This window comes from Rosa chinensis, chromosome 2 (genome assembly GCF_002994745.2).
Source record: "Rosa chinensis cultivar Old Blush chromosome 2, RchiOBHm-V2, whole genome shotgun sequence".
Taxonomy (NCBI): domain Eukaryota; kingdom Viridiplantae; phylum Streptophyta; class Magnoliopsida; order Rosales; family Rosaceae; genus Rosa; species Rosa chinensis.
Window position 1 is genome coordinate 79,644,926 of NC_037089.1, and position 20,319 is coordinate 79,665,244.

Here is a 20,319-nt window from a genome sequence, read left to right on the forward strand (position 1 = left end):
TCTTTCAAAATATATCACTTAGTCTAAGAAAATATTGACTAACAATGTAGAGTAGTCAAGTTCTCCTTTGCAAGATAATTCAAAATCAGACATTAACACTTTTATGCTAAACTTGATTTATTACACAGCGGAAAATGAATAGAACATATCTTTATCCAAGTTCATGATATAAATTCATTAAAAGGGCTTCATATCATACATCAAAAATAGCCTTAAAATATAATTCCACGACAATAAACTCATTCATATGATTAGTCATATGAATCCTTCAGCTGATAACAATTCTTAGAAGGAAAAACCAGAGGATATGCATTGAAGGAAATTGATGCATAATCATCTGAACTTCGTGAGCCCAACTTGTGCATCGCACAATAATAGATGTGTATCCAATAACAGATACATTCATATGACATATTATAAACTTCATGAGTCTAGCATTTGTACCCATTTGTTGGCCAAATATGTCATAAATTATAAACTTTTAAGTATAAGATAGAGACAAGCGTCAACCAGACTTTGGTTTTATTTTCAGCTGAGAGCATGTAAAGAGAAAAAAACACATATGCAATATAACCCCTGAATGTATGTATATGAATACGTACGTACATAGCCTGACCAAAAACAAAACAATACAATACATATAAGGGGAATATGCATACATATGCATCACAGCTTGCCATGGAAACATATTCGGCATGTTCATTTTATGGTAGCAAACCCTTCACATTGGTTCTCAAAATATCATGATCTTCATTTGGGATCATTCCTTCATGTTCTGTATTTCCAGTGGAATTAAGCTACCATTACCCTATTAACTAGCACTTGGGTGACATACACTTCACTCAAATAGCCGACAATTTTGAAGCAAGCAAAAATAACTATACTAGTTTCTAGTAATCATGCATGTAACTTACAATCAGGCTCACTGTATAAAATAACAAATATTTTTACCAACAACAAAATAGATTAGTTCGGCCAAGTTTCTACAAACAGTAATACTATTTATCATAAATAGTCCAAGTGCCTGTTATGCTAGTCATCCTCTATAAAAGTACATCCACTGCCATTTGCAGTTTCACGTATAGCAGAACTCAACATTGCACAAAAGAATTTTCAGAAATCCTTTTAAATGTCTAAAAACATAGTCTTGAGGAAATGTGGTTTCTTCGTTTTGTAATATAACAATTAATCAACAAGGAGAACCTCCACAATCAATTTTTCAAGACATTATGAAGGAAACCAAGAGAGATCCAAGTTTCCTTACAACTACATCATAGAAAGGAAGCCTGACATGCAAACTTTATCATGTAATTACCTCTAACAGTAGAATAAATAACTAGAAGATATATATTTTACTCATGCATATTCAAATGTACGTTGGATTGCAAGTTCCACAATGATCCTCGGTAAATACATGAAGAATTCAAATTTGTAGTGGGTAAGAACATGTCAATGATCTTATAATTTTGATTGACAATTTATTTATGTCCCAAACCCGGATATAATCATGTACAAGACAAAATTCAATGAAGTCCCAAAAATTAGTAATTTCAGCAGCCACAGTTTCAAGAAAACAGGACCTAGATTTGGTCTTTCTTATAATGCGTTCTTGATAAGGCATTACTTCCTCAGTTACCAAGCTATCAATTAGTCCATCTATTCAGTCATACACATTTGCAATCATGCTTATAAACAACATATAATACATGAACATAATATTCATGTGTAAAAGAAGCAATCCCTATGCAATTGCAAATACACAATGGCTGTTTGCCCATATTAAGATGATCAATTCGTATTGTTTGTCAGAAAGTGTAAAATGCAAATATGCGAGTATTGGCATGCATGAATATACTATATTAAAAGATCCATAGTCATAAGCCTTGCCAAAACAAGGACATGGCCTTATGTACGATTGATACATATATAACTCATGCGTTCTTCAAAATAATGTAGGATTGAACTTAGGCCAAAATCTCAATCAACCAATTAATTACTACTGTTCTCAGTAATAATCAAAAGCATCAACAATCCATATATCAATATTGATACAAAACTAATGTTTATATTAAACAAGCTGCTTTAATCGCAAGATACGATTGCATCAATAACAATCAAATACACAGCATGTAAATATTTTCAATCGGTTAGAAACCAAATTAGGATACTTAGCCTTAATAATTATTTGATAAGGAGAATAAAAAAAAAAAAAAACTAGGCTTTCACTGATATATATTCATAATGTGAAGTAATCAGTAGCATATTTTTAAAAACACATTTCATTCTTTCCATGCTAAAAAAATCATTTAGTATGTGCAAATGCAAGAAACAAAGAAACAACCGTAAGAACACATGTTCTCAATTGTGTTCTTGATCAAGGACAAATGGTTTTCCAATTGCTAATAGTCATTTGCTGATCTCAAAGATAGACTCATACCCCTGATCATCAGTTAATTCAATAAATCTATATGCACAGACACATGTTTTCCTTCATTGAGGAACCACAATCCAAAACCAAGCATGACAATAATAAACTGTGCAGAATATCTCAATATCAGCATTTTAAAGAGTATAAGACTTCAAAACAAAAGCAATATAAATTTGCTTATCTGTTCGTTCCATCTTTCTGAATTTGGGATTGCCTGACGTTTCGACTCATCATCGTTGTTAGATCCCGCATAAGATTTCGATCACACCGTCCCCTTGACTTTAGTTTGTTTCCGTCATAGTCCACGGGGATAGCATTGGGTTTCGTCTGGTTCAACTCTATATCCAATTATAGGCTAGATCATGTACTTCTTTGGTTCGTTGTGCAGAAATAGAGTCGAACCAGTTTTTGGTTTCCTCGCATCAAAAGAAGAAATAAGCATTAAAATTAAAAAGAATATATAAATAATGACAAACTCGATCTGTAGTTAGTTTCCAGGCTAGGGTTCATGTAAAAACCATTTTCTTGTTACAGTAAAAATGAAGATCGACAATGATCTATATTTTGTGAAGGTGGCTCTGATACCACATGTAAACTTAAACAAAAAAACTATTAAATCTCTTCACAAGGAATACAGATACAATTGTATAAAAATAAGAACAAGAACAAGAAATAAATTAGAAATGGATCATGAACCTTTAAACTGAATGGTCACTCAATCCAAGCCTAAGTCTTCTGCACTGCATCTCAATATTTGGTATTCTTTGTATGGGGCAAGAGACTGTATTACCGAGAGCATATGAGAGAGTGCAGGGACCCAAGCTTTATATAGAGAATTGGATATTCTGTAACCTCCCATAAAGGAAACAATTCAAGTATTGTAATTGCATATTATTTTAGGTTAACTTAATAACCATGTCATATTAGATTTCTCCATAATTTACGTGGATACACCATAAATAAAATATCGGATTAAAGTCTCAAGATTCTCCAATTACTTATTCTGCATAAATTGGTAAGTTGTTGATGACTCGATGTAAACTAATGATAAAGTCCATTTTAGTCTTACAGTCTGCTCCTTTATGGCATTTATATTTATGTCTAGCAATGCGTTGTGGTATGGTGCAGCACACGATTTAGTTGAAGACCCTTAGTTGAATCACATTAACAAAAAAAATTGAATTTGGGATTAAGCACGAACGTAATCAACTTAAAATGAGTAAAGCACAGTGAGGCAGTATATGAAAATCGCATGAAATCTAATCTTTAATTGAACTTATATTGTATGCCTTAATGCGTGAATAGAATTGAGCTGGTGATGATTGTCCTCAAATTCTTGTGATACCAATCCATATATATCCACATTATGCTTGTCTCAAACTACTCATGTGCGTGTTCTTTATCCAAAAAAGTGTGTGTGTATATATATGTGTGACTGATGAACATATGAGATATTGTAGGCAACTAAATATAATGAAAGCCCTCCACAGGAATGCCCTCCACGGGGTAGGCTGAAAATTAACATTGATGGTGCATTCCGATTTGAGAGTGGAGCTGGAGGTATTGGGGTAATGGTCATGGATGATTTGGGCATAGGGTTGGCAGCTATTGCGAGGCCTGTTCTGCATGCACACTCTGCTATTAATATTAAGGCTGAGGAGTGCAAGGCTGGTCTTCTTCTTGGTATACACCAAGGGTGGACGAACATTGACATTGAGAGCGACTCTGCCCTTCTGATTGCTGCACTCAATAGAAAGAAGGAAAGCCTTTCGGAGATAAGTCGGATTCTTGATGATTGTAGAGATTATATGTCTACTTTTCAATTTGTAAGGATTCAACATACTTACCGTGAAGCAAATGGTGTGGCACAGACTTGCCCACCTTGCTAGCTTATTTTCCATTGATGATGTTTGGATAGATGAGACTCCTGCTATTATTCAGGATGTACTTTACGAGGATTATTCTCTTAGTTCTGCTGTAGCACGGGGTTCAGGTTTTATGTCCCCCTGTTGCAAAATTATGAAATTAATATAATAAATGGGGTGTGGGGCTGAGCCTCTCAGTTAGGCTGGATTCCAAACCCCTTTAAAATATATATAAATATATATATATATATATATATATATAATGAAAGCAAAATCATTTCACCAAATAGGTTGAGTTGAGTCTAACCATTTATTTTTTGCTCCACTTTTCACCATTTATTTTTTGCAGATGACTCTCTATTATTTGGAACCGCTCATATGGAGGAATGTCAAGCATTTAAACATATTCTCAGAGTTTATGAACAGGCTTCTGGTCAAAGAGTGAACTTCCAAAAAAGTAGTATTGTCTTTAGTAGGAATGTTAATCTTGCTCTTCAAACCAACATGGCATCCATCCTCGAAGTGGCAAGAAAGGAAGAGCATGACAATTACCTCGGCTTACCATTGAGAGTGGGAAAATCCAAGACAGCAAAATTTGCTTACATCAAGGAGAAGCTGTCTAAGGCTATGTTGGGGGGGGCTTTTTTGCTCCCCTGCTTATAAGCACCAGAGCAACAAGTGTTTGGTGAGTGAGCTTATGGTCAGCTTTTGGAAAAAGCTGCCCCAGCTTTCCCCAGCTTTTAGAAGCTGACTCCCCCCAGCTTTTAGAAGCCAGAAGCCCGCTGAGTACTGTAGCGGTGATTACTGTTCATTAATGAATTTTTTTAAATCCCGGTTTCTACCCTCCGTTGGCTGAAGCAATTACAATGAACTGCCATCAAACCCTCGATATCGATATCAGTCTCTCGCTCTCCCATCCCATCTCCCTCTGCTCGATCACAGAACGCATCCCATCCCATCAAGCAAGCCTCGATCTCCCTCTGCTCGATCTCCCTCTCACAGAACCCATCCAGTCGCCGCCACATCTCGCGCATCCCATTCGATCTCCCTCTAATCACAGAACCCATCCAGTCGCCGCCGCATCTCGATCTCCCTCTAATCACAGAACCCATCAGTCGCCGCATCTCGATCTTGGCCTCACTTGCATCTCATCAGGATTTCGGAAGTGAAATTGAAGCCTCAATCAAGCAAGTCAGTCTCTCTCCCTGCTTCGTTCTTATCTTTAATCTAATTGTTGTTATATTTGTTTTGATTTTCGTAGTTCTTGTTAAAGCTTTTGCATTGTGACTTTCGCAACCTCTTCTAAATCAAAAAACACGCTGGGGTTTGGTAGTGGGTAAGAGTGGATTGGGAAAGTTAAAACATTTTGGTGTGGTGAGTGCTAGTGATCTAGAAGTGTACTACTGATGAGCAAGGTTTGAGTGAATGTTAGTTGGATAGTTCAATTATGTTTGCTTTTCTTGTTTATCGATCCATTTAGGTGTTTCAGAATTTGTTTGTCAGATGAAGTGTATAGGCTTCACAATTATGGATCTGTACTAAGAATAGCTCCTGCAAGATGAGGTGTTTTCGATTTGGTTGGTTTTTTTATATCTATCAGGAAACTAAATGGGAATTGAATTTTTGCTATAAACTGGAGTTGTTCTTCCAGAGTTGCAGTCACTTTTTGTTTGGGGTTTTGAGTAATTAAGTTATAGTTTACTGTATCATTATCATATATGGGAACGAATTCTACAAAGGTTTTCAATCACTGAAGGAACAAGAAAATGGGGATGAATTGAGTAATGATAATAAAAAAGAAAACTAAGAACATGAAGGATGAGAAGATGCTTCTCAGTTTCTTTCCTGTCGGTCACCAACCCTTTAATTCCAATGTGCAGAAGTACTCTTTTTTTTTTTTTTTTGAAGGATGCAGAAGTACTCCTTTAAGTTTTCTTTTTCTTATAACTTTGTTGTTTGTTTCAGCTGTACAAATGGTTGGGGCTGTTCAAGCTGCTTTATTCTTTTTCTTATAGCTGCCTTTTTTTCTTTGTCTGTTGTTGATGTTTATGTTTTCTTATCACTGCTTTAGTTTCTTGTTATTGCATCTAAAGCTTATCTTCATATCATTGATTATACCCCTTTTTTTATTTGGTTCTATGGTTGGGTAATAATAATGAGCTTAGTGTTTGCATTTTTCTTCTGAATACATAATCCAAGCTAGACAATTTTTCTTCTATTTGGTGCAAGTATTAATAGTAAATTGTTGATATGCATGTAGGTTTCCCAGCACAGGAAGCTAGCTAGCAGGTAGCAGAAAAAGAGATCAGATCAGAAAAGTGGTGCAGGTCTCATATTATAGCTAGTCTGGATCATGTGATTCTAGAGTTTAAATGATATATGTGATTCTAGAGTTTAAATGATATCAACTAAATTTTGTGGTGGGCATAGAGCCAGTTTGTAGTACACTTTTATTCAAGTAACTCGATGGATTATCATCAAATCTATATTTTAACAGTTTGATATTTGCTAGCATTGGATGTCAATTAGCTTTTCTGTGGGATTGTAATCCAAACTGAATTTGGTTGGATGACAAAATTTTAGCACCTGACTTCTGATGTAGCAACCAGCAACTAGCAATTCAATTAGTTGACTTTGGACAAAATGGACCACATAATAGGCAGCCTCTTAAAAGAGCTACAATCCTAAACTAGAAATTTATCTAGTATGTGCGGGATGGGAAGGGTCTGCTCTTGATGAATGCGCGTAATAACGTGAACATTTGATGTGGACTAGAAACTATGATTTATAATAATATAGTCACCATGATTTATAATCATATTGTCCAATATTAATCAAATAGTCACCATGCTTTATAAAAATTCAAAGTTAACAAAAATTAATACGGAGATAATAAAGATTAAAAATAATAACAAGATCATTTGAACAATATTGTTTTATATACAATTAATTAAGCAAAATAATCTCTCATGTCCAATTCGGTCATTCCACAAATAAAAAGCACAAGCCAGTTTGATTTACCAAACACTTTGCCACTGCTTCTGCCACTGACAGCCCTTATAAAAAGCCAGTTTACCAAACACTCAGCAGCTTTGCTTTTCAGCCACTTATTCTCAGAAATAAGCAGAAGCCAGCTTTTTCTCAAGGAACAGCCATACCAAACATAGCCTAAAAAGTTGATCAACTGGAAAGCCAAGATTTTAAGTTGTGTAGGCAAGGAAATTCTCATCAAGGCCGTTGCTCAGACAATGCCACTGTATGGAATGAATTGTTATCTACTACCAAAAAGCATGTGTGATGATATTCATCAGTAGGTTGAGTTGAGCCTTTCGTGACGCCTATGTGAAGGAGACAGTAGAGTTTTTTGTAATAAAAAAAATCGATTAGTGTCTCTTCTCCTAATAAATAGTGTGTATATATATATATAACTTTTTTTTTCTTTGAATATGTGTGTGTGTATATATATTGAAGTAATTATTGTCAAAAAATTTTTTGGTCAAACTTTTAAAATTCCATATATCAAAATTCAGGTAACATTTCCGTAACGAACACAAATTATTCGTTTGGTACATTTGGTAGATGAAAGCTTCAACAACCACCAGAACTCAAAGTAAACAAAAGACCAGAAATTTAGTGGAGCCCAACAATCTACAGATACAGAAAACTATAGGTAATTTACCAAGTGGGGCACAATTCACTACCCTCCACCGTTATACAATCACACTCTACACCATCAAATCTCTACCGTTGAATGCGCATAATACAGAAATCCAACTATTTGACACATTCTATTCTCTGACGTGGCCTCCTGTAATTGAACATGCACCAACACTGTGCAAATCTAATTTCACACCAGATAGAAACAGCAGATACATTTCCATGGATGGTTTTGTCCATTTTGTCAAATAGTGACAAAGTAAATCAAAACCCCAAAATGTTAAAGAACCAGTCTTTGAAGCTGGGCATAGGTTTTCTCTCATATCTATGTCAAATCTGAAATCTTCATCATCTGTGCTTCAACAAAGCTTAAAGCAAAGCCATGGGAGGTTCTTGAATCCAAAGTGGGGCACAGGGCAGTGAAAGGCTTCAATTTCTTCTGGTAATTGATCTGTGCTCAACAAAAAAAATTCTTTCTTTTACCTTGTGCCAGTCTTAGAATCTACAAAAGGTTATGAATTTTTGGATCTGACTGAAAGATTAGGGCCTTTTGTTTTGTTGAATATCTACACTGTAATGCTGGTGTTATGCTATGATTCTTAGAGTTATCAGTATCTGAATTATGGGTTTTTAATCTGATGCTGGAAAGGTTTCATCTTTTGGGTTGGGCAGCATGGATTGAGAGTTTGGAATTGGGGATTAGGGTAAAACCATTGAAGTGATATTGGGTTGTTTAGGGTTTTGACAACCATGGATGGTGCTGGGGAGTCTTCTGATTCTGGGTCTGCAGTGTCTAGTGTGAAACCTATAGGAAATGGATTTTCTGGTGAAGATGATAGGTGCCCCAAGCAAGTGTCGCCTATTAGAGGCAGTGGGTCGAGGAATACAAGCCCTTTGGGTTGTGTAAGGTCAAGAAACACTAGCCCTTCTAGGCAAAAGGTGGTTAAGACAAAGCCGAGAGGATTAGATGAGGAAACGGCTGCCACATTTGGTAAAGCGGTTCACCCTGATGTTCAAATGGAGGATAATATATGGGCAATGCTGCCTGAGGACTTGTTGAATGAGATATTAGCTAGGGTTCCGCCATTTATGATATTCAGGCTCCGATGTGTTTGTAAGAGGTGGAATGCGATTCTACAAGATAAAAGCTTTATTAAGTTCCACTCTCAAGTGCCATCTCATGGGCCTTGTCTTCTCACATTTTGGAAGAATTCTCAGACCCCGCAATGCTCGGTGTTCAGCTTGCCTCTGAAAACATGGTACAGAATACCATTCACATTTTTACCACAGTGGGCGTTCTGGTTGGTTGGCTCATCTGCCGGTCTAGTTTGCTTCTCGGGGCTTGATGGCTTAGTTTTTAAAACCCTAGTGTGTAACCCTCTCACACAAACTTGGAGGACTTTGCCTAGTATGCATTATAATCAGCAAAGGCAGCTGATAATGGTTGTTGATAGGAAGGATCGCTCATTTAAAGTTATAGCCACTAGTGATATCTATGGTGACAAATCCTTGCCCACTGAAGTATATGATTCAAAACTCAATAGTTGGTCAATTCACCAGATAATGCCCGCAGTTAATTTATGCTCCTCAAAGATGGCATATTGTGACTCAAGATTGTATTTGGAAACTCTTTCTCCGCTTGGTTTGATGATGTATCGGCTGGACACAGGTTACTGGGAACACATTCCAGCTAAGTTCCCCCGGTCGTTATTGGATGGTTATTTGGTTGCTGGCACCCAGAAGCGTCTGTTTCTAGTTGGAAGAATCGGTCTTTATAGTACTCTTCAGAGTATGAGAATTTGGGAACTGGATCATGCTAAATTTATATGGGTGGAGATCAGCAGGATGCCGCCAAAGTACTTTCGTTCTTTGTTAAGGTTATCAGCTGAGAGATTTGAGTGCTCTGGACAGGATAACTTGATTTGCTTCACATCTTGGAACCAAGGGAAGGGCCTTCTTTATGACGTGGATAAGAAGATGTGGTCTTGGATTGCAGGCTGTGCTCTTCAGTCATACAACAGCCAGGTTTGTTTTTATGAGCCAAGATTCGATGCTTCCATCTACTAAAGCAGAAAGTACTGCTTTTCAGTTCTTATTTCAATTACTAGTCAGAAAATGACGAGGGAACATCATCTCCAGCCAGCATCTTTCTCTTGATTCATTCTTGGCTAATCATGTAAGTACCCTGGCTTTATTGACAATGACAATGTGGGTGCATTGCCGAATACCATTTTTGTCGATGACATTTCATAGACTGCAATTTGTGAGATTATATCCTCATTCAAGGGATCTGTAATGTCAAATGATTGAACAAGGTTGTAGTTGGAGACTGAGGCTTTAGAGACTGAACATGGGTCAGGAGGAGTCGTGAGAAGGTGATTTTTCCAACTCTTGTACACTTTTTGAAACCTCTATCATATCCAACTTGTATATCTTAAAGCTTTACTGTGCCTTGCTCATTTCGTTTACTCTCTGATAACTTATTTCATGTTTTATGTGGTATTGATCCAAGTTCACATCAGCAATTCATTGTAGATATCTGTAAATGTATGCTGGTTTTTGTTTTTGTTCTTGTTCTGTTTTATTTTTGCCTAGTGATTTGAACTAGTTAGACTTACCAGTCTTGTAGTTATCTTGAACTAAAGTGGTAGAACCTTACCTGGCCTAGTCAGTACTGCATCAGATTGACCAAGTTGCAATGGAACTATGAGCTTGTTCAAGTTCCAGTGTCTTGTATAATATGGCTGTGCTAGCTGATTGACCCCAAAAGGGTGTCATATCTTTACTGCCGATCTTTTGTAGAAGAGACCAATGAGAATCGTTGAGATGGGTACTTAACAAAATCATTGAATCATAGTTGTAGGTGTTCATGTTGGTCATGTACTTGTGAGGCATGGGCTCCAACTAGCACCCTGTTGGTCCATTAACTTAACAATATGGTCCTTTGCAGAGTAAACTTTCCCCACCTTTGTATAGTTTTTACACCAGTTGCACACAAACACAGCCTGCAGGTCATCACAGTGTAACGAGAGGCGTGATTTTATACCACAAGCGAAATGAATAAAACAGTAAAACAGAATGACCCTTCTTTACTGCTTGCAATTTAGCATCAAGGGCTCTTGCTTTACGACAGTGTGAGGATGTGGAACTGTATGCGGACTGTATGTGTTGTTGTTTATATGCCTTAATTTGAATGAACAAATATAACACTTCACATCATTTCGATTCAGATATCTGGGATCGTAGAACACTATTATAGTATCATCTAACTCAAGGATGCTTTTAATCACAGTATTACATAACTATATGAAGTCCGTGCCACAAATACAAGCATGAAGCATGTAACTCTTAAAACCTTTACAGATATTCAATCACTACCAAAGTCCCACAGCAGAAGCCCTTTACTGAGAGATAACACTTTTTCTTTTCCTGGTTCTCAGGCCAAGTGTGTTGAGAGATACAGCTTTCCTCAACCCTAAAAAGCTTCACACCGTGCAGGGGTACAAATAAAAGACTAATAATACATGAGGAAGAGGATACCCCTTCCATTGTTTACTCTGTCCATGTGGGAGGTCGGAACCAGCAAACAAGTTCATTCTGGTTTGTGCTCAGATTAGTAGATTAATTAGTATTAATTCGGATAGGTATCGCTAGTAATCACTTCTAAACCAACTATCAGATGGAGATAATATTGGTACTCGGAGCCGATTTTCACCGCTTCCACGTGTCGGTTTCTCTATAGCTTTTAGTTATTATTTCACTTCCAGTTTTTCTGTGGGTGTCTATTAGCACCATAAACTAATAGCTCATCTTCAACCTAGTTTCTAGACTACTAGTGGAGAATCCGTGAAGAGTGAAGCTAAGCCAAGAAAACGTACAGCATCTATAACAGTCTTGTTTGATAGGTTCTGTGATTTTCTGTTAGGTGCTTGGATAACTTTTTTGTTCAGAAATAGAAATAAAAATAAATAATTCATCAGAAGAATCCAACTCCTGAAAACAAAAGATTCTTAGATGAAGTTTTATTGATAAAAAAGTTGAGCAATGACTTCATAGTTTTAGGTCCTAGAACTTAACCTAGCTAGAAGGGTACTGATTGGTTAGTGGTCGAGCCAATATCTGGTTTGCAATGCCGGCCATGTCGAACCGACTTGGTTAGAAATCACGTAGTCACTCGCTGTTCTCAAGGAGAAGCCACTAGCATAAGTTGGAGGCCACGCCCTCGTGTTCTAAAATTTTGACATGCTAAACCCCAACTTGTTTATATATATATTTGCATTGTTAAAGGTGAAATATTTTTGAGTAATTCTATGCGAAATCACTTGTCAATGTTTCTGCAGGCTCTTAATTTGATGCCTGCTGCTTGATGCTCCTCTCATGCTTTCCTCTTTGGGAACTATGCAAATAGCTAGCTTGCCAATAGCACCGCCTCTCCCTCTTCACCCATAAGATCTTATACTAGCTAGTTGATTGCCTATATAGCTATGTATAAGTTCCTTTTTCTTTTTTAACAATCAATTTAGTTTAGACCAGAAAAAAAAAATCAACTACTTATTATTGAATTTAGCTCAATATACATTAGTTTAGTTTTTGAGATAATGCATGATTTAATCATTTTTGTCTTAATATGGTATGTACAATTGATCATAGATTGAGTTATTAAATGATCAGCTGGTTTAAGTGATTAAGGAATATAAAACAAAAATAAATTGTATAGAACAGAATAACAATCCATTTGCATCATTTTCCCTCCTTTACCGGTGAGGAAGGGTGATAAGTTGAGTTATTTAACTAGATTAAAGATTCAATCTTCTCCAATATAACAAAATTTCTCCCATGCAAAACAATTTCTCGATCATTGCTTTAGACGCTGAACAATTACCTAATCAATTGGGTAATAGAAGATTACGCAACATCCAGAATTAACGGTTTTCCTTCCGCCATTTTCACCTCATGCGCTTATTATACCTCTTGCAATGTTATAGCTTTTTGAATGGTTTTCCTTGGTGCTACATTATGCTCGTCAAGCTGTAGTACGTAGTATTAGCTAGTACAATAAGTGAATTATTCACTTTAATTACATCAAAATTAATATCAATGAATCTATGTACTGATCACCCCGGCATAAACTCTGCAATACATGATCCTTATATATATACAAGAGAAAATGATAGGATCACGCACAAATTGATGATTCCAAATCTTGTCTCGTATTGAAAGTACCTGATGTACCTAAGTTACAAAATGAATATTCCACTGCCCAAAAACAAAGAAATATTTTTTGTCTGAACCCCTAAAAAAGTATCCGAGAGAAGGTGCATACCTTTGTTTAATGAACACCATTCTTCTGCTTAATTGTTTGTAATAAATATTGAATTTGAGGACCGAATCTCTGACTCACACCGTTGCTGCCTAAATATTGACCCTTACTAATTATCCAACCATCTTAATTTATTTACTGTGTGTTTCAGTTTTGTTTAGTACGTAAATAAAAAAAATCACAGCGAATATCTGACTATACGAACTTTAGTTTTTTGACTTTTCAACTTAGTTAGGCTTCAAAGTTTGAAAGTATGATTTTCATGAGCCTAATCTTCTTTAAAAAAAAAAAATATTAGACACTGATACCAACATAATCTTGCAAAATCTAGATTAGTAGAATTTAATTATGCTCTTACAATTCGGCTAGAACTTAACGAAAAGAAAATTGCAATTTGCAATTAGCAATTGAGTAATACATACCTTGCCCTCATGAAAAATCTATGATACATACATGTATGTCATACATATATTTACGAGTAATTAAGAGAATATATTTGTTGTCATTTTGGTAAGTAGAGTCATTGTTTGTGTGATTTTAGTTTTATTAGAGATAGTTACGGCACCTATGACATTTTTACAAGTTTATGAACAAATTTTGTCAATGTGATAACTCGATTCAATTATACGTAAATAGTTTAAATGAATGTGATAATTTTGTTGTCAATGTCGTAAATTTAGTTTAATTAAATTGTAATTTTTGTTTAATTAGATGTAAAATAAGTGTATGATAAACATTTTAATACCATAATTCCTGCATGTGATTCAGATAAGTACCCTGGTGTTTTCAATATTAGTGATTCATCCTTCTCTTTTATTTGACAAATGTGACTAATCTCTTTGAGCAGCTTATTTAATCACCTCTGGTTTCATGCATGGCAGAGAAGACATGCGCAAGAAATTAAAACGCTAATTTTCTTTTATATATATATGATCGTATTAGGGCTAAGTTCTATATATGCAGCTTTATCAAACCCACCACATTCAAAGTTTTGAAAACTGAAAACGCTGTTTTCTTTCCTTATTTTATTGATTTCGTTGTTTAAGTTTTGTGTTCTCCCAAGCTCTGTCTGGACTAGCAGGTAAATATTTTATGCAGGGACAGAGACGTGTCTGAACCCTAGCTTTGACTTGGGTCTTCAACTCTCTCTATAAAACCCACATCAGCCTCTCCAAGTTTCCTCTCTTTCTGAAAAGCTAGAATATCCAAGATAATCAAGCAAGAAAAAAAACACAGAGATGCTGAAGATTATTGCAAGCTTCGTACTAGGGTTTCTTTTTGTGAGGCATGCCGTAGGAGACTTCACTGCACATGCTGATCATAAAGGTATGCAAATATAGATAGCTCAGTTTTCTCCTATTAATCCATTTCTCCTAGTTTCAGAAACATTTGACTGATTTGAGGATCGATTTTCTTAAGCTCTAGTACGATTAATTTTGTAGGTAAAGAAGAAGGGTTATTAATGACTGGAAAACATTCTGTATTGCCTGATGAAAAGGTAATTTTTCTATTCATGATTGGTTTTGCCAATTAAGTAGTCTTTTTATTTGCATACCTTCTTAAGCTTCCAAGTTACAGTACGGTCACAATGGCCGGTATTGCTATTTGCACTCCAGAGCATCTTAAAGAAGCCTTCTGGGGATTGCGGGGCTCCGCTTGTTATCTACTTTACTTTCTATGCATAAAATATAGAATACAAGCTAAACCAAATAAGTACGCAGGAACTAATTGATGAAATCTCAAAAATCGCTGGGTCAAGGATTATAGGGATCGGAGGAAGGAAGATGGCGGCACAGAAAGTAGTGCTGAGAAATGGAGAGCTTACTCCTACTACTACTTCATCAAAGAATTCAGGTGCAACATGTGACTCTGAAGCTAGAAAAGGAGATCTAAATGTAGCATGTAAACTTGATCATAAAAGTAGTAGTGCTAAGAAGAAGTTGAAAGTTGCTCATCATGATCACTTTGTAGCTTTTGGTGCTGATTATCATGGACCTGCACGCCATCCTCCTAAACACAATTGAGGCAAAACCCAGCTTTGTTATTCTTAGATGACAGCTCTAGTGAAAATATATGTGTGATATATATCGTGTGTATTGTATGAATTCATCTTTCAATATATAATATGCATTGGAAGGAATTTTCAATCTTTGATTAGTTTGATATGTTTTATTACAACTCGATCTCTCAATGTTTAATATATGAATGCACATCGATCTACTATTGAGATTGCATTGTTTTGGAATTACCAAAATTTTGTGATGTGGGATAAGGTTAATGATCGATGGGTCATATTAGATCTTTGTTTGTCATGATTGCAGGAAAGGACAGTAATAAGGCTTCAAAGTACAACTTCAACGGAAGACCACAAATCAAATTGAACCAAAAGGTAATAACTCGGTTTCCAGAAACAGAATTTTATGTTGCATGTACTTGATTTTTCATGAGGTAATATTGTTATCAGAAAACAAACCCCCCTCCATTTTGGCTTTTTAGGCTGATGTTTCTAGCTAGTTAAATAGATTACCTTTTCCCAGTCAACAAATTTGCCTCAATGGAACTGGTTACAGTAGGTCACATATTCACATGCATTAATCTAACTCAGCTAGTTGATGGGTTAACACCTGCAGGGTGGGATCAAAATATTGAAAACTGCTGCCAGCAGTACGAGCAGCAACATTGGAATTCCTAGTGATGAGCCAACAAAACACTCTCAAGCAGATGAAGAAACTAGACGGCTTCTTGAAGCAGAAAGAGAGATAGTAAATCTGATGCATAAAGATTATAAGGGATCCTCCGGAGGGAGTATGGGTCGCCGCAAGCCACCCATACACAACCAAGAGCCACAGCATTGAGATGATCAAAACCTAAACTTGTTTAATTAGGCTTACAATTTTGCCCCCGGTCCGGTCTTTTTCCCTTGATCGGTTGGAATTCCCTTGATCCAAGTCCGGTACCATATAGCTTATATTATATAGAATGGGTTTGCTTCTTTAATTTCTTTTGTTTTTTATATCACAGGTAGTGACCATGTACATTAAGTGTGCCTTCACTTCATAGAGCTAGCCTGTCTGCTGATGAGAAATTAGAGTAGTTCTGTGAAGCGTTATATAATCATAATTAAGTTGTTCTAAGCAAATTTTGTAACCAGCATTTGTAATTTTACTTTACTGTTGGTTTATCTTTCTTCAACTTAATCCTGCATGGTAATCTTAATTTACTTTTCAATTTATTTGTACGGTAATTAAGCAATTGCCAAATGAAACAGAATGAAATTGGAAATTCAAATACTAAACCGATTAATTTAACTAAACCGGCCAATCATAATTAAGCACTTGTAAAAATAATAGAGAAATTACAGTATATATCCAATCTAAAGTCATTTACATAACTAATGCATGCATGTAGCTAGATCGAAACCAAAATCTTATAAAGTTCTATGCAATGTTTATATTCCATACAAATAATTCTCAATAAAAGTATTTATCAATTTACATGAAACAATTGAGCTAGCTAGATAAATTGATCAGAGAAAGCTGATCGATGTGATCCACCATATAGATATTACATTTGTACAAGTTTCTTGATCACATTTGAATAATTGAAACAGCTAGTTGCTATGATTGAATTAATAGTTTCAGCAGGATGAAAACCGTCCCAAATTAAAGAAGTGACTATTTGGTTGAGAGCATGGTATAGCCAATGGAGTACAGGCCGATGTTCCCCGTAACCAACCTGTGCAGCATGGATTGCTTCCGTCCTCAATGCCTATTACAAAAAAAAAAAAAAAAAATTGAATGATAAATAATGTAATATTCTTTTGTTATAAATATTTGACATGTTATATGTTGTGAAATTGGAGATTGGACGTAATATAAGCGACAAAACGTACAAAGTCTGTCCTAAACATGTTGAAATTTAATTACCATATTTGAGGGGACTTGTAATTCCATCATAGGCGATCCCATTATCTTGACCTAGAACAAAGAAAGATCCTTGAAAAATGGAAGATAAATTTGCGAGAGTTGCACTAAGTTTGTGGTTAAAAATCTAGGCGAGCTGGTTTGTTTCTTTCACACAGTTTCCACTGTAGTTTTGTCCCTTTGCAATTGATGGGATGCAACTAGGGGTGGGATTTGAGAACCGGGAACCGGTGGAACCGCGCCGGAACCGACGGTTCGGTTCGGTGTCTTGTTTAGACAACGTCCATTTTTGCAAGATCCGAACCGATTAAAATGGAACAGTTCGGTTTCGGTTCTGGAAAAAGCTTACCTGCAGAAACCGATATCAAGTACATAATCACCATATATTAATTATATTGAAGCCTTTTATATAGCCCTCAGTTCCTCCTTTTCAATCAAAGCCATCAGATGCAACCGGAGTACTGCCCCCAACCCTCAAATCAGTTCTTCCCCAATTCAAAAACTCAAAACCCAGAAAACCATACCCTCCTCAGTTCATCTGTGAATCTACTTTCATCTACTTTCAATCATTCAATCATTCAGATCAATCATTCAATCATTCAAATCATCATTCAAACCATACCCTCCCAGTTCATTTGTGATATTTGATTACTGGACAGGAAGTATGTCATTTGCAATAGCCGGAAAACTGGAAAAATGAATATTTTCATTGCTGTGTTCAAGAACCGAAAATACTGAAGAACCGATCCGAAACTTACGGTTCGGATTAGAAACGGTTTCTTACCTGAAAACTCTCCAAACCGAACCGGAATATGTTCTTCGGTTTCGGTCTCGGTTCTTGAAAAAACTAACAAAACTGGAACCGATCCCAGGCCTAGATGCAACCAATGGGACCAATTTCAAACATAACTATTTTCCTGGCTCCTAAGTTATATAACCTCTGCACATAATTAGATTACAATAATTGAGATCAATTAATAGCAAATTATTACTATAGGTGCAAGAACTAATTTTTTTTTTTTTAATAAAGGGTTGGTGCGGCTGCCCTCAAGCCTTGATTAATGAAACTGTCGAATACAAGGTGCAAGAGCTAATTATATAAAGAGATAAAGATCAGATAGTATGTATACCTCAAACTGGTGAGAAAGAGCATCCATCAAGAGTTGTGCAAACTGTGGAGGAGGGTAGCGTTTGCTTGTGTTATAAAGTTTAGGCTGAAGGTAATTATTAAGATAATCATTGCTGCCTACAGAAAATAAAAATATGGACTTGGACAAGTAGTCAAGTACTCTGCAAGATCATTTGGATTTTTGAAATGTCCTGAGAAGTCTGACTTCACCGTTTTTTCAAACAAATCCATCTGCTCTTTCAAATTCAAGCACTTCCCCTGCAAAGGAAACCATTATATATGACTGTTAAATGATATAGACTGTGATCAACCCTACTATATATAATTCCTGAGACTCGAAAGATCTACTTAAGAGCTAGTTGGTTCACTAACTAATTCTTACCAATCGGCTTCCAGTATCCGGGAGAATGCCACAAGACCCAGATGCATAATTCAGGCCGGTAAGTATTGTTGATTCATGTATGCTCAAGTATGGTGGAGCGTATGGTAGCCCAAGAAACTCAGCTAAGCAAATCGATCAAGACAAGTGAGATCGAAATATCAGTTAATCATTAGACTATAGTACGTATGGCCAAAAGCTCAAGTTAAGCGGTCATCAAATATATCAAAAATTTACATTAAGCTAACAAAATATTACATAGCTCCAATCTCATCCTAAACCCAAAACCTCTTCAGTTTTATATATATCAAGACTTTCAGCAACTAATATATCAAGTAACACAGTTATATGTACTACCTATAAAATCCGCTACTGTTCTACCGTTGGTGAATCTTCCGGTGACACCCTCCACAAAATTGACACCATAGGGCAGGAAATTTGCCTTTGCTATAGTTGGCAGGAAATTATTGTTACCACTGTCAAACAAAGAATCCCCAAAACACGTACAATGCTGGGGCAATCGGCGAGCATTCCACTAAAACTGGGCCGAAATTCGCAAAACACATGAACAGCAAAATAAGTGATGAAATTGATAGTTTTATTCCCATGTTTTTCATCCACAAAGGGGGAGAAGACGGTGAAGTTAATTGATGAAAAATGGTCTATTCAGCATGTCTTTGTTTAAAGAAGGAATTGATCTGTGAAATGAGGAATGCTTGTGTATCACGTGAAAGATCAGTAGGAGAGGTCTGAATATAGTTAACATACATTAGCTATGAAAAAAGAGAGGTGGAAACCTTTGAATAAGTGGTGAAAACTTAAAAGGATGTGGGATATGCAGATTTTGTCAACTCCTTCCAGAAAGTGGTTAAATTTGTTAACAACCAGGTCTTTTTTTATTATTTCTTTTTTTTCTTTTTACAATAACAATCTGCTCTTATGAATTGGAGGGTTCCAAGTTTTCCAACTCACATCTTAGATCTGCTCCAAAACGGGAAAACTAACACATACTGGAGAACAAATAATGTCGGTTTTTGCCTGTTCGGCCATGGATTGCTGCTGCAGTTATGCACATTCAAGCGTTTGCACCAAGTTACAAAAGAGAGATTATTTTGGTTCTTTGTTGTGTTTTTTTTTTTTTTTTTTAATGGTCTTACGTTTTGTTGAGTTTTGAATTTGATTTGCATATGAGAACGCGATGGAAGTCGAAAATAACTCAAGTTGGTATATGTGGTTGAAGGGGGTACGTACAAGGTTTCTGAAGGTTGAAGTGTTCCAGTTGGCCAATTGGATTGTGCTACTGCTCTTTCTAAAAAAAAAAAAATTTGGTAGCAAAGAATTTGGAAGAAGGTAGATGGTGAATTTTTAGGTTGATTTAAATCTTGTTCTGTGGTGGGTAGACCTTGAATTTGGTGCTCGGGATTTGTTATTGAGGTGATCGACGGATTGTAGAGTGCACGGTGCAGGGAAACTCTTCTCTTGGGCGCATTGATGAAGTTGCGCGCCGGACGGTTGGATTTCGGTGACTTGTTGAAAATTTTCCGATAAATGAGGATAATAATTATTATAACAAGGAAGAGATGTTTATTATGGCAGTATTGGAATGAAGTCATACAAT

At 36.1% G+C, this 20,319-nt stretch overlaps 2 protein-coding genes, 1 long non-coding RNA gene and 1 pseudogene across 3 annotated transcripts; 3 read left to right on the plus strand and 1 right to left on the minus strand.

Moving 5' to 3' along the window:
- Positions 1-4,708: 4,708 nt before the first annotated feature.
- LOC112189230 lies at positions 4,709-6,807 on the plus strand. Its single transcript, XR_002931787.2, has 2 exons — positions 4,709-5,484; positions 6,554-6,807. It is a non-coding gene; the product is annotated as an uncharacterized LOC112189230 (long non-coding RNA).
- A 1,396-nt stretch (positions 6,808-8,203) lies between these two features.
- Positions 8,204-12,233, plus strand: LOC112188886 (F-box/kelch-repeat protein At5g15710). The gene is made up of 2 exons (XM_040514686.1): positions 8,204-10,325; positions 11,391-12,233. The coding sequence occupies exon 1, from the start codon at positions 8,701-8,703 to the stop codon at positions 10,015-10,017; it is 1,317 nt and encodes a 438-aa protein (XP_040370620.1). The 5' UTR covers positions 8,204-8,700; the 3' UTR covers positions 10,018-10,325; positions 11,391-12,233.
- A 2,225-nt stretch (positions 12,234-14,458) lies between these two features.
- Positions 14,459-16,400, plus strand: LOC112183357. Its single transcript, XM_024321711.2, has 5 exons — positions 14,459-14,596; positions 14,713-14,768; positions 14,992-15,124; positions 15,592-15,659; positions 15,901-16,400. The coding sequence occupies exons 1-5, from the start codon at positions 14,509-14,511 to the stop codon at positions 16,123-16,125; spliced, it is 570 nt and encodes a 189-aa protein (XP_024177479.1). The 5' UTR covers positions 14,459-14,508; the 3' UTR covers positions 16,126-16,400.
- Positions 16,401-16,834: 434 nt separating this feature from the next.
- On the minus strand, positions 16,835-19,309 carry LOC112185128 (annotated as a pseudogene).
- Between the last annotated feature and the right edge of the window lie 1,010 nt (positions 19,310-20,319).

What these genes read in the sequence shown, in the direction of transcription:
- LOC112188886 (XM_040514686.1), top strand. Translation starts at nt 8,701, where the DNA reads ATGGATGGTGCTGGGGAGTCTTCTGATTCTGGGTCTGCAGTGTCTAGT.
- LOC112183357 (XM_024321711.2), top strand. Translation starts at nt 14,509, where the DNA reads ATGCTGAAGATTATTGCAAGCTTCGTACTAGGGTTTCTTTTTGTGAGG. An exon ending in CTGTATTGCCTGATGAAAAG is followed by an intron (nt 14,769 to 14,991) that starts GTAATTTTTCTA and finishes ATAAGTACGCAG; the next exon opens with GAACTAATTGATGAAATCTC. An exon ending in TACTTCATCAAAGAATTCAG is followed by an intron (nt 15,125 to 15,591) that starts GTGCAACATGTG and finishes TCATGATTGCAG; the next exon opens with GAAAGGACAGTAATAAGGCT.